General features: G+C 40.4%; 1 protein-coding gene across 1 annotated transcript in view; it reads right to left on the bottom strand.

Annotated features, from left to right (window-relative positions):
• The window catches only part of SEL1L3 (SEL1L family member 3), a 714,608-nt gene that overhangs the window by 575,359 nt on the left and 123,652 nt on the right, over nucleotides 1-15,597 (bottom strand). The window contains exon 4 of the mRNA XM_085642308.1: nucleotides 7,550-7,671. Coding sequence (XP_085498434.1) covers nucleotides 7,550-7,671 — 122 coding nt within the window. The remainder of the gene's footprint in view (nucleotides 1-7,549; nucleotides 7,672-15,597) is intronic.

The following is a 15,597-nucleotide window of genomic DNA, read 5'->3' as shown; positions in this document are numbered from 1 at the left end:
CTATTTTGAATTCAAAGACAAACTGTATAAACAAGTACAAGGTACTAGCATGGGTGCTTCATGTGCACCGAGTGTAGCCAATACATACATGGAGGAATTTGAGTTAAAACATATCTATAACGAAATAGCTCCTTTCTATGAAAATATCAACACCTGGCACAGATTCATAGACGATATCTTTTTTGTCTGGACAGGAACTGTAGATGACCTTAAACAGTTCATTGAATGGCTCAATCATAGTGAATATAACCTAAAATTCACTGCACAATATTCACCAGAAAAGGTGGAATTCTGGGATATTTGGATAAAAAGTGGCAATGGAAGTATTGAAGTTAGCCTCTACCGTAAACCCACTGCAAAGAACACAATTTTAGAACATGCTAGCTTCCACCCCTCCTGTCAAAAAGACTCCATCCACTTTGGGGAGTTTCTAAGAATCAGACGCAATTGTACTAACATACATGATTACAATACACATGCCGAAGATCTAAAAAAAAGACTCCTACTTAGAGGCTATCCCAAACGCCTCATTAAGCAGTCTATGAGAAGAGCAAAGTACTACAACCGTGACAGCCTTATTTCAGGCCATGAAAAAAGCCCATGGAACGATTAGTATGTGTGGTCAATCACACAAACAATAATCAGAAAGTCCAGCAAATATTAAACAAAAACTGAAAAATTCTCAACACCAATGAAAGCAGCAAATCTCTTGCAAAACCTATAGTGGCTTTCAGAAGAAATGCCAACTTACGAGACAAATTAGTCCACAGCAGAATGAAACATACTAGTATTCCAGCTGTGCAAAGAACCATTGATGGACTACCTCAGATCCTAGGAAATCATAGATGTGGCACATGCCATGCATGCCCAACAGCAATTACAACGGAAACATGGACATATGGTACAAGAGGTGGCAGGCTGAAAAGCCATACAAATTGCAGAAGCAACAACGTAATATACCTCATCCTCTGCCCATGTGGCCTGGGCTACATAGGCGAAACTGGCCGTGAATTTCGAATTAGGCTCTCTGAGCATAAATCGGCCATTAGAACTCGAAAGGAACAAGCTCCCATGGTTAAACATTTTCTTGACCACAACCATGGAGAACATGATCTGAAATGGCTGATCCTTGAAAAGATAGTCTCGAGACAAGGGCAAGAAATTAATAAGGTGCGGAAAAACAGAGAGACTTTCTGGATTTTTTACTGCGATACAGTCCGTAGGGGCCTCAATGAGGAGATAACATGGATTATCACTTAATTACATCTACTTGGACTGGACCCATATGCTCATACTATCCATGCTGAAATCGATTAAGAAATAACTAACACACTCAGGCTGGCTGACTCTCGAATTTCCCTGTAGAATTTAAGTAAAATCCTGCAAAAAGATCCTCATTTCATTGCTACATGGGGTTTAGACCCTAAATGGCAATAATTAGGTATCCTTATACCATTCCAATATGGTGCCGGTCTTGCTTGCAGGTATTATGTATCTGGACACTACTGGACAACCATCTTTTCAAACCATAATACTAACACAACACTCACATTTCAAACCATCTAGAATGTTTGTGACACACACTTTCACTTTACCCACCATAGGACTTAGAATGGCCAAACTCCTTTCTAAGATGGCGCCCAAATATACGAGGATGCACCTCAATCACAATGTATTGATCTGTAATCTACCATACTCAGGTTGACCCACTTATCTGGCTGACTCTCGAATTTCCCTGTAGAATTTAAGTAAAATCCTGCAAAAAGATCCTCATTTCATTGCTACATGGGGTTTAGATCCTAAACGGCAATAATTAGGTATCTCTATACCATTCCAATATGGCGCCGGTCTTGCTTGCAGGTATTATGTGTCTGGACACTACTGGACAACCATCTTTCCAAACCATAATACTAACACTACACTTATATTTCAAACCACCTAGAATGTTTGTGATACACACTTTCATTTTACTCACCATAGGACTTAGAATAGCCAAACTCCTTTCTAAGATGGCGTCCAAACATACGAGGATGCACCTTAATCACAGCGTATTGATCCGTAATCTCGCGAGAAAACGATTACGTTAAAATGCGTCAGACCCGTATTCTAACTTTTCGGCTGCCCGTTACTGATGCTTTCCGGCAAAGCTTCTACGTGAACAGGTATGAACTTACAAGTCTGAATGGGGAACAAATTTGGTTTATCTGAGCTTCACCCATTAGGTTTCCTAGCGTCATAGTCAGTCTGAAGTTTATATGCTCTGTTGGTTCCTCGTATCTAATATAATCTAAAAAATGGCCGCCTATCTTTACAGAAGTTTTAGTAATATCTGTGGCCTGAATATGCCGTTTTCCGATATATATACATATATATTGGAACAGAGTTTTTCGACACAAGCCACATTAGTGATTTCACATGTCCCGTCATACCAATAGAATACGAAAGATTTAGGAATGGCTCACAGTGTCCAACAACTTCCACTATGGGATAGCACGCCATCGAAATCCTTAGCAAATCTTGTTGATTTTTTAGTCTGTAATGTGCTTATGCAATAGTTGTACCAATTTAGGGATAGGCGCACCGCCATGACATGTACCTTTTCATTTCCCACAGATAAGTCGGGATTGGATATACTTACCAATAATAAACAAACAGAAATCATCTTAAAAACACAGAGAGATTCGGACTACTGCCTGGCTCTACTCTCATGAATCATCTCATGTCTTGAAAAGGTAACCAAGTCCGTGGTATACATATGGTCCCATTACCTTATACTTAATTTTTTCTCTTTCGCAGCATTGCCGCAGTCGATATCTCAGAAACATATTTGGAGATATAATAACAAACCTCTTATTGTAAACGTACCTTCCAATTTCAGCTGCTTGAGGTATTTTGGCTCTTACACTTGTTATAGCCATGAGAACTCTATAAAGATTAGCCTGAATAACTAAAACACTTTCTCTTCTAGAAATTGATATCGCTGTACTGTACTGCACAGACGATTCCTACAGCGTGTCATACGCACATTGCTTTGTGACTCATAAGGTAGCTGCCCTAAGTATTACCATCTAGGTGCTGCATGCTTGAATCTGGCACAATATATCTTTGGTCTTCCTGTGGCACCTCTTTTCTTTCAACTTCTACCCTTATAACACCAATGGGTTTTACAATAGTCGGACTTTGTCTCACATCTTATCTTTCTCGGAATAATCTACACAGTTTTGTCTGACACATGGCCATGGTGCATGATGAGCACTCAAGGATTTCAATAGCAATGCATCTAGGAAGTAATCTCCTCTTGAAATTAATTGCATTCCCTTTTACTTGCCAATGCCATTTCCCTTTGTCTTTCTTGTAGACACCCAGACATCTATTGTATATATCTCATCTTTTAACACTATGCAGTTGGTCCTGAAGAAGGGGGTCTCCCACTGAAACGCGCGTTGACCGCGACATTGTTTCCAACACAGTGATACTGAAGACTGACAATTTCCGTTTTGTCAATCTGAGAAACTTGACCAATCCAAGGGTCCTATACTTTTTCCTTTTTTTTTTTTTTTCAATTTCCTATTAGAAAAAACCTTTTTCTCTTTATCTCTTTTTGTATGAATGTAAGTATGAATGGCAAGCAAATGGTTTTTTATGTCTCTGATGTCTAGGATGTTTTTTTATATTAATCATGTAACAGTTTTGCACCAAAATTATAAGTGTAAAAGCAAAAAATGTTTTTGTCTGTTCTAAAACATGTGTAAATTATAAAACGCATATAAAGAAAAAAAGAAATAAAAATTATTCTTTGTATTAAAACTCTAACGGACTGACAGTGGTTCTATGAAAACAATGTTATAATATGAAATGAAATTTGGCATGTTATTCTGGCAATGCAGAATCTGAATAGATCAGCTAATTAATTATATAGGCCGGCTTAGAGGTTTCTATTTCATTTTTTATGTTCCTTCTCCCTCCTCTAGGGCCTCAAATTACTTAGGGAGATCCTTTGTTTACATTAATTAGTCCCTGCTGCAAAGCCAGCGTAGGCAGTGACGTTTCGCCTCACTGGCCTATTACAGACCCAGTAAAGAAGAGTGACGTGAAGACAACAAATGGAATGTCACAGGCGGGCTCTAAGCCCTTAACTGAATACAGAAGCGTCTCGCAGCAAGACGCATGCTCAAGCGCATGCACTCGCAGGCTCAACCCTAAAAATACGTAGGCAACTATATATTTCAATACCGCTGGCATTGTACTTGGGGCATCCTAACCAGTGACCATCCTAACCAGTGACCAACAGAACCCAGAGTATAATCAAATACAGTACGTTTATTGTATCAAAAACACTTAATAAATATATTCATATCAATCTATATACAAGTTATACTTTATACTTCTTCTAACACATACCATCAAGACTATTTATCATGTAGATCTCAGTCAGACAGTCATTCATTCTTCGATATTCAACAGTGGGTCACCATTATATAGTACATCAATATTTGTACATAGTTGTAACATGCGTTTCTGTTTTTAACAATGTTCCGGGCTTAGAGGACTAATATTGAAAAAGAGGGGTTTTTTGTATATAGTTGGCGTCTTTCTACTGTGAACTATATTGAGACTTTAATTACTGTGTAATTCATTCTTTTTCAGTCTATCACGGCTATATAGATAGATTATGTAGGTAAGTATCGACCGGCTAGATTCCTTACCTACTTATGTTTCCTCGCATGATCAGGGTGGATCAACCATTTCGGCTGCCCTGACTTACATACAAGTGCTGGATGGCGGCGTCCCCATAAGGGAATGGTCACTGCATTCCTGCCCTTAATTTGGGGTTGATATCGGCGTGAAAGTGAGATCTGCATCCAGACCTGATAATGGCGTGGTATGTGACCTAATATCCGACCACTGCTGGAGTCTAAAACATGGCGACCATATTGGAAAGGCACCATGGATTAAATAAAATATATTAAATGAAACAAATATATATACATTTTCTCTGATGTATATTGAATTGTTGACTATAATTATTGATGTGCTCTTACATGCGGATCTTTCCATGAAGCCTAACCGAATAGTCCTCCCAATGTCTTCAGAGTGAACAAAAAAATGGATACTTCAGACTCCAGAGCTTATTCAGTATGTTGCCTATGTCCCTTGTTTTCAGTCGCTGCCCAGTGAAATCAATGGCGCAATATTAAATGTGTGGATGACTACATATCAAATCGAGATCTTCACCAAGATGTGCCAAAAAAGAGAAAAGGGGCATATGTTACCAGATAATCCTCCTATTGGGCTCTACAGTGAGTACTTGCAGTTCTATATTTGCTGCATGTAAATGCCCAGGATATACCTCATTGCTGTATCTTTGCTAAGGTTGGATAACGTGAAACCCTCTCAAATTTGTGGGGAGGTAATGGTTCGATCTACTAAAATACCCTACCCTGTCAAGAGTTATAGTACAGATGATTAATGCATGCGGTAATGACTCTGAATGGCAGAATTATAGACCTACCATAATAGATCAGCACAGCTACACGAAGGCATGAAGAGCCTTCTTCTCGGAGTAAATTATTGTAAGAAACTACAGTAGGATTGAGAGGGAAAAAAAGGAGGTAATTGTATTGTGGTTCCTGGGGAGGACATATTCAAATACTGGCACTTCTGCCTATATTTGCACCGACACTAAAAGAAGCTGCTCACTTATACTGGGCTCCTACTTGGGCAGTAATTTTTACCATCTCATTCTTTATCTATTTATATCAGTCCCACGATGACCATTTCCACAAACAATACTCCATATTTTCCGTGTTAACATGTTTGTCCTTGACACTTTTTTCTCAGTCAGAACTTAGACCTTCTCTTTCTGTGACTGGGAAAGGTAATCATTTGTTTGGGATGGAAGAAATGTGTGATTCCTTGCTTATTGTGGTTGTCTGCAATTTTAGGCATCATGGAAGAGTTACTCTCCTAATGGATGTTATTGGAAGCTGGACAGTTTTGGTCCTGTTCTATTATATCTACAACATTGTTTCAGTACATTTTCTTGGAAAAATGAGTTATATGAGTAGGGAGGGAGATTGATTTGTTTTGTTACAGGTAACCCTGAATCATACCATGCAGATTTTGAAAAATAAATTGGGGGGGGGGGGCATTTATTTTCCCCATTGATTTGCATTAAAGTGGAGACAATTTTAGGTGGGAGAAAGCTAGTATGAACTTATTTTTGCTTTAGAACATTTCAGCATTAAAGTCTCCCATTTCAAGCTGGCTATGTTAGCATGTGTTTTTATGCCATCAGGACAGGAATGGAAACTTCCCTGTACTTTCAAGGACTTGCTCACTTTGGAGCTTCTGTTGGAGACCTTCACTCAGCACTGGCAGTACTCCTGCTTACACTTGCATTGACACTCATGTGCATTGTGGTCTTGCTGAGATAATTCATACGTACCAAAGACTCACTCACATTCCTAATTTGGCAATCTGTAGATAATCCACATGAGTGTATAATGTTTTGTTAACCTGGATGGCCTTAAGGTGTTGTGGGGGTTTACACTGTGGTTTGTGGTGCCTGATTGTAGGGTTGAGGACGTTACATTATTTTTCAAGGGAGCAATTGGGATCAAGTTGTCCTTCATAGTCACACAGACCACTGCAGGTTAACCATACTGGCAGTAATCCCATTAACTTTAGGGGAGTCATTCTAACCAAGCATGTCTCCCTTGCAACTTCTTGTGAGACACTTTCTTTTCGAAGAAACATAGGTCAGTTTGAAGTTGCATCATACCTCTTGTGGCTTTTTATTAGTAGTAATATAACTCGAATACTACTACTACTATTACTACCACTACTAATAATGATAATAATATATATTATTAATATTATTATTATAATAATTAGAAGAACGTGGTTTTGTCATTGTTAACTGCAATAAATGATAGATAATACTGTACTCAAAGTAATGGTAGTTAAGTTACCAACCTCAGTAAGATGAAAATATGAGCTGGGCGTTTCGGGATTGCGAGACTTGAACTGCAAGTCAGGTACAGATGTCAGCAGCAAACATAATTATGACTAACTTGATAGCCTAGGTGCCTTTTGTAATATTTAAAATGGTGAGATCAACAGTAGCCACGCTAGAGAAGATATTCTTCAGAGATCCTGTTTTCCAAGCTCCACTGAGACACATGTCATACTTTCTTGTGTGATGAATAAATAGCTCTTGTGTGTGTCTTAAAAGACAACAACAGAAAAAAACTATCCACTTTAAAGAAGTGCAGTGTCTGTTAGTAATAGATTTTCTAAATATATTAAACATATTTATATCTTTATGAACAGGACTTCAATGGCTGAAAGCTGGATACTAGTTCAGATACAAAACATAATAGGCTGTCCTTACTAATTGAAGGTGGTGGGTGTTGTAGTCTTCTGTTTCAGAGGTACTGTAATATGCCTAAGAAGAGGGTAGACTGTGGAAAGTCTTATTCATGTTATCATATCCCAGTAACTTCAATATTCTGCCCACATGACATCTATCTCAAGCAACACTTACCTTCCTCAGTTAGAAATAAAAGTGGTGTGGTATACATGTTGTTTGGATCAATGTGGTGTAGTATTCCGCACAGCAAATTCGAGCAGTAATTCAGCAAATACATCCATATTGAGAAGGTAAACCTGGAAAGTAAAGTAACACATAAAATAAAGTTTTGCAAGATCCATACATTTGATAAAACCATACTATATAGGCTAAACAAATCAAATCAGATGCCACTGAGAAAATTTATAAGTATAAATCAAACAATATCCGTCACTACTCACATATTGCGCATAGATCATATCCATAATACAACTGTATTGACGAATATTTCTTACTTGCAATAAAACCTATATTTGTGTGAAATAATCAGTCTGAACCTAGAGTTAGTGTCACACATTGGTTTACTTCTCATCTCCTTTTTTCTATCTTGTATTTTTTGCTTGCTGATCTTTTCTCTTTTATTCATTTTTTGCCCAACATATAGATGAATCCATAGAGCTCAATAAAGAGAAATACAGCTGCACATGTGACAAGCAAAATGGCTCCTGAAAATGTGTGGGTGCATTACTTTGACATACGGTTCTGTCATTAGAATTAGGACCTAGGCCCGGGGGAGGGACACGAAGCAGACAGGGATTCTATGCTCTAAGTTCCATGACTCTACATGGAGCCGTTTGAGGTTCCACTCACCAATAAATGCATCAAAACTCACCAATATGCCCACAATACACAAATCTCCTTGACAGTCTACTTTAAAGAGCCCAAGACCCACCTTTTAAAGAACACTACATCAAAGTAAAAGTAATAACAGTATAGAAAATCAGCTACCCTCCACTCACTTATCTTTTCACAGTGCTCCGATGCCTTTAGGCTAGGTGTGCACTATACAAATACCACCTACATGCACATATAAAATACCAGGCTAAAATATACAGAAAATTGATGGATGGAATGCTTGAATTAATCTCAGCCACAGGTAATTGCTCGGGCCACATTCCAATCTTTTGGTTCGTGGAGGACGTGGCCTGGTACTTCAGCATGGACTATTCCTACCAGAGCAGGGCCAAGACTGATTTGCATACAGCTGGGTCAAAACTGAGATGGAACGGTGTGCAAAATAATGATGAATTTGCATGCAGCCTGAGTAATTACCAGTGGCTGAGATTAATTCAGGTATTCCACCCTTCACTTTTTTTCTATGTTGTAGTGTGTCATCCCTAAATGGAACAGGTGGTATGCCCAGACATGGGTCCCGTGCACACTGTGGGCCCGATTCACAGAACTAACTTAAGACAAAATCCTAAACTTACTACTCATGGAATTCACAGAATGCACTTACGACTGTCCTAAGTTTACGTCCGCACTCGGGACGGAATTTCCGCACCCGGAGTGTAAGCTCCGCACCGGGAGTGGAATTTCCACCATCGGGCCAGAAATCCGCTTCCAGTCCAGAATACCCACAATGCATCAGATATAGTCAATTAACACCAGATTGTGGGTATTCTGGCCCGGAAACAGAGATTCCGGCCCGATGGTGGAAATTCCACTCCGGGTGTGGAGCTTACACTCCGGGTGCGGAGCTTACACTCCGGGTGCAGAGCTTGCACTCCGGGTGCGGAAATTCCAGCCCGAGTGCGGACGTAAACTTAGGACAGTCGTAAGTGCATTCTGTGAATACCATGAGTAGTAAGTTTAGGACTTCGTCTTAAGTTAGTTCTGTGAATCGGGCCCAGTGTCACTGAATCCAAGCTAAACCTGGCTGATGAGTCCTAACTAGGGCAAAACCTGTCCTGGGTTTCTTGTGTTCGGGTTCAGGGCAGACCTGGCCTGGCAGTTCGGACCTGACCATTCCCATTGAAGGAAGACCAAGACGGATTTGCATATGACGGTGTCCAAACTGAGGTGGCATGGTGGGCAAAATAACAATGGATTGGGATTCGGCTAGAGTAATTACAACTGGCTGAGATTAATTCAAGCATTCAAGTCGTCACTTTTTTGTATATTTTAGTATATAAGTAGCAGGTACATATATACAGGCAGCACTCACCCGCTGCTCTCTAATGCAGTGGATCACATAAGCCAAGAGGGTACAGTGATTGGTGAGATAAGCCAAGAGGGTACAGTGATTGGTGCAAGCTGATGTCAGCAGGCTCTTGACCCACCAGCCATGTCACTTATGGCAGCAAAATGACATACTGTTCTTAAAGAGCCTGTGTACATTAATGAAGTGATTTACATTTATCTTCCTAATTCCTAACAGTTAATGATTTGTGTTCTGTCTCACACTGAGGCGTCCCCTCCTCTAGTTCAAAGCTCCTGTAGAAGAACGGAAAGCACTCCTGCTATAGTTCTACTAATATTTTGTACAGAGAGTTTCTACCAACCAGTGTCAGGATTATAGCGTAGTGGCGCCTACGTAACCCGCACTACAATACCCAGAAGCCCCTGGGCTAAGGAAGTACTTCAGACGACGACGCGCAGGCGTAGGCGTGCGTAATTCTGAATACCGTAGTAGCGGTTCTCGCCCGGCTGGGTGAGAGGAGTTCCCCCGTCTTTCCTGGAAGCCGTCGCTTCGTTTTTGGCCCGGATTCGCACAGCTGACCGAGAGTGGACCCCGACGCTGGATCGCACCTTCTATAGGTAGGGAAGGGGAAGCTGGGCTCTTAGAGCGGAGGGCAGCGGCGTAATTGTTGGAGCTGCGCCTTGCCGTTTCCGGAGTCAGGGGCCAACCTTGAACTCGGCTCGTGAAGGAACGAGCAGAGGAGGAAGGGGCACGTAGCGGAACGTGGTGGGAGTCCTCCACGCGTTGCCGTGTATGTTTGCTCCAGCACACTTCGTGGACAGGAAACTGTGGTGATATCAAACCACGCTAGGGCTCCCATGACACTTGGAAAAGTTCTTCCGTTATTGTTTGTGGCATAGCGAGACTATTTTGAACCGTCTAGGGAGGAGGTGACTTTTAACTGCCTTCAACACGGCGCTTAAGCCATATCACAGTTTGGAACTCTGTTGAACTTTGTTTATTCTTTGCACCGGGAATTAGGAGAAGGACACACGTGATGATTGCTGGCTAGTTACTTATTGCCTTTGAGACTATTCATACTGGGGGTATGTATGTATGTAGCAGGAGATGAATGAAGGTTCTCTGGTTTAAGTGGTGGAACCTGTATTTACCGAGTTATGTATTTTAGATGGTGACCTGGAAGTACACAAGGCTTTGAGGTACTTGAGGAATTCCCATCCTTCAGTACAGGTACGCTATTCCCTTAGTGAGACTTAATGAGGGTGGTCCATTGTTTAGGCTCATTGTTTATGCTGTACCTTTGTTGTTTCAGATCCTTGCAAATCCCACGCTGCTCCTTTCCTTATTCCCTTCCCTCGCCTGATCCCTCGAACACCCTGTGCCCTAGGGTAGATATATTGGGGTGTTGGTGATATCAGGAGGTGGACCATCGCACAACGCTTCCGGACCCCGCGAGGCTCGATCCTGACAACCAGAGGCTCACTTTCATGCCTACTTCGACACCATGAGTCACCATGGACTTTTGTGGTTAATCCAAAGTGGTCTACACTGTTTTTGGCATTCAGGCCTCGGGTGTTTTTACTTTGGCTTTGTCACCTCCAGCCGCAGTCCGTGCAGGTAAGAGCAGTGGGGAGGTGGGGCCCAGTGGGGCGGATTTCACATATAACCACGAGGGAAAATTAATTATTTATATTAATTTTCTCTTGTCGTCATATGTTGAAATACCCCCTACTCCCACCCGGCCTCACCACCCCACCGCTCTTACCTGTATTGGCCGAAGCTGGTCACCTCATTGCATGGCTGGTGCCACATTCTTTTTCAAGGAAGAGACTGGGGTCAGGTTGCCATTCTGGTCAACCCCTGGTACCAGTGGATAAAGCAGCAGGCATCTCCCCAACGTTTTGAGTTCCGGGTTCAGAGATAAACTCATCTCTCTGTAAATGAGGGATGAATTCACATCTGGGACAAAAACATCTTGCAACACATTTCTGAGCACAGATTTTGCACGGGAGGAAAATGTATGCATGAAACATTTTTTGTGTGCAAGCTGCACATTTTATTGATGTGCAGATTTATTTTATTCGGTGCACAAACAAAATTGATTTTTTTCCTAATCTGAGCCATATTTTGATAATATGTGGAGAGACGCACATGATCATAATGAACATGTCTGATTTTGGTACAAATCTTATTAAAGTACTAGGATAAGTTAAATGTGTATATTTCGGAAAGAGGCCTCTGGTCTAAGAGTTACTTGTGAAAAATTCATTTTATTCCTGTTAAGGGAAGACCCTGAGGTCACCGATTGGCAAACCAGATTAAAACTCCAAACATTTAGTTTCATATATCTTGGCATTTACACAGCCATAGATTCCAACCTTTCTTTGGACCTCACTAACAGAAATGCTCCAAAGAGATATGAAAGAGTAGGGAAAACTCCTATTAAACATCCTGGAAAGGGTCACCTTATTTAAATAGATAACATTGCCTGAACTCCTGAATGTATTACAGAATGTTGTGCTTGAAATCCACCAGAAGTGATTTGAAAATGCATGAGCAACTGCACGTTTATTTTTGTGTCTAATAAGAACCCAAAGATCATATTTGATAAATTCACACAATTGGTATACAATGACGGAATGGGGATGGGGAACAAGCCCTTATATGACTTGACCACACAGATATTCTTGGACATTAAATAAAATTGGTCTGGGTGGCGTGTTGTACAAGAGCTCCATCCAAAAGACCCACCTGGTTAGGACTGAAGTGGTAATATATTACAAGCACAATGGTCTCCACTGGATCCAAGAGCCCGAGGATGTGGGGTATGGGTAAAACATAGTACACAACTGACTGGCTTTGAAAATAGGACCTTATTTTGGATCTACAAATTAAGAGATGCATGACAGGGTCCACTCATGAAATAATTATTGATGTTACAATCAGAAATTGACTTACACAGTTTTCTAAACGCTTGCACTTAAGATATGCTCTTGCAGTCCACCAAGAAGCTATAGCAGAAACCCTTCCTCCCCTCTGCGTACAACCCACTGGAGACTAGGGTAGTCATTGGTCAGTTGGACATGGGTAGTATCTTCCCGGATCTGTTGAAGGACCACCAAGTAAAAGGGGAAGAGAAAATAGGGCTCTAAGATTCCAGTGATTGCAGGGAATTACATTTTGAGACGATCCATCAAAGGGGCAGAAGTGAAGGGGATCCAAATGTAATTTCCAAACGTTAATTCCGATAGGGAAAATTTTCACTAAATTTGGATGCAGGAGAAGTGGCCTTTTCCGACTAGCTATTATTTCGAGGTTTTGTGAAAAACCATTTAATGGAGTTTGTAAAAAAGCAAAATACTGACTGGAATCAAGGTTTTGAAATTGTAATTTTTGTCAATCTCATTTTTGACAAAGGTGATTGGTTGGTGAAAGTCTTCAATGACTTGATCACAATTTTGAAATTGTAAATTCATACCACAATTGTGATTTAGGCATGGTGGATAATATCTCTAGGGCCAACAAAGGCATGATATGTTTTATTTAGGTTTAGGTGATACGTGCATCCTCAAAGGTATAGATAAAGTTAATTTTTTGCAGAAACAAATAGGGTTTTTTTGCCACGCACGACACCCAGTACAGTGACGAAGTCAGGGCACCATTGTCTCAATTGCAAGCACAGACATTAACTCCTTGGATGCGATGGGTAGGTAAATAAAGCAAGAATAAGGATTTAGTGGGCCCCTGAGGCCTCTGGGCTCTGGTGCCACTGCACCTGCTGCACCATTGATAGCTATGTCCTTGACCCAGTCCTATACAGGCTAAAGACAGCACACATTACACTGCTGCCGTATTCAGTGCATGTCATGTAGCAATCTTTTATATTTTCACATTTCCTACCGCCGGGAAACCCTTTTTGGGTAGCTGTCGCGCTCAATAAGCCCAATAAATAAATAAAAATAAAGTTCACCATAGAGAATTTCCTATGGACTACTTTTAGGGCCATCTTTTTATTTTGATCTTTGATCCCACTAGCTTCCCACCTTGCCATATTTCTGGCAAAATCCAAGAGCATGCACTAGATATTTGTATTCAGAAAGTATGGTGCATGACAATCAACACAGGCCAAAATTTAACAAGTATTTGCAATGCAATTGGTCTTGAATTTGAGAGAGTTAGTTATTAGCGCTGTAAATGACAATGTCTTTTACCTATGTGTTTTGGTTAGGAGTGGAGTGGATGTATGTGGTGTGGAGTGAAATTACGTGGGTTGGATTGGAATTGTTAGTTGTGGAATTGTACAGGGTGTGGTGTGGAGTGAATTTGTGTTCTTTTTTAGTTATTAAAATGGATGTAAATGAATCACAACAATCCTGCAGGGTAAGGCTGACACTATTCTTCTAATGCCACTAAGAAAAGGCGTTCAGGGACAAAGGAGGTGGGTATGACATAAACAAGTTAATTTTGAGCACCAATAGGATGGATTGCTTACTGCAAAAAAAAAATTCATAAACATGACAAAATTGTGCTGAAAAGAGGACACCATGATAACTTTTTTCCAAGGAATCTTTCATGATGTGCAAATCACATAGTCAAAGCAAAGTGGGCTTTTACAATCTATAGTATCTCTACTTTGGGGAAGAGTTAATATTTTACAATAGAACCATCATGACTCTTTGATGAGAGGTGCAAGTCTAAAGTTCAAAGTTTAATATCACTAGGCTAGAAGAAAACAGAACAAGAAGTTACATTATTTCATTTACTTGTAGTGGGAGAAATTAGTGAACAAATGTTTAGCTTAAATAATATTACAACTGATATCAACAGAAATGTGAAGAAGGCACAACGGCGTACACTGACGGACATCCTGACCAAATAGGTATGTATTTATCTCTGAATCATAGCTTCAGACGTATAGCCGCAAAGTTTTTAGTTTTTGTATTTTAATAAGTATCATTACACCTCAATGGAATTTTCCTTACACTGGTTTCTCCACAGCTCAAATGTACAGTAAAGCACCATATTCTTTCACTGATACGCGCTGTACATCTTTCAGAAACGGGCAGTAAAATAAGCAAGAATATGTATTTGACCTCCGCTGCTGAAACTAATCAGAAGTCGGAAGCCCTTGAACTGAAAGGGCACGCCTCCTTCAAAAGCTGGCAACATGAAAGACAACATGCACATGCGACAGAGTAGAGACACTCTGCCTCTCTCAAGGACTTAAACTTGGACGCACTCCGATTAGTGTGATGGATTTTTCCCTGTAGGGCCCGTATCATAAGTAGAAGAATGGGTGTTCTGACTGATCAGTCATTGATGCAAAAGGGAAGGTGTGTGACAGCCCTCTTTGCAGCACACGGTAGAATGTTTTGGTACCGTTGCAACAAACACAGGGATGTGGCCTGGCAGGTTACTCTTAAGAATCAAATGCACTCTAATTCACATTGAAAAAATATCAGATTGGCCAGAGATTCCATATAACTGCCCATGCATTTACACCATAATACTTAACTTGAGGCGGGCGTGGCTACCTGAAAACTAATGACCAACAACTACTGTGTTGGAACGGAGAAGTGTTTACGGAAACCTTCTAGAAAAGCACAGACTGCAAAGTTACAGAAATAAGCAATGGTTAAAAAAAGTAATGCAAAGCAATATACAGAGTTTGATAACAGAGCCTAACAGGAACTATGTTCCTAGATATTTCTGCACCAACTCTCAGAATAGAAGTGATACAGCTGGCGAACGTTCAGATTATTTAAAACACATAGAGGACAGTGCGTGTTTTCATATACTCCTCCAGTGTTTGTTAACAGTGCTGAATAGTAAAGCATATATTTAATGACTTTTTTTTGACTTGCCTTCGAGTTGTATTTGATTTTGAAGAGAAATTCACATTTCAAACTTTAAAACGAAACAATATTAAATGAGTAAAAAGTCAAGCCGGAGACCTAAAGAACAGAGAAGAAAGTTATGGAGACATTCTGTGATGTCATAATTAACTTGTTGACATTTATAAATGTGACTGAAGCTGTTG

This window comes from Triturus cristatus, chromosome 2_2 (genome assembly GCF_964204655.1).
Source record: "Triturus cristatus chromosome 2_2, aTriCri1.1, whole genome shotgun sequence".
NCBI classification, from domain to species: domain Eukaryota; kingdom Metazoa; phylum Chordata; class Amphibia; order Caudata; family Salamandridae; genus Triturus; species Triturus cristatus.
The sequence above is the reverse complement of the archived record's forward strand: the minus strand, read 5'-3'. Positions and strand labels throughout refer to the sequence as shown.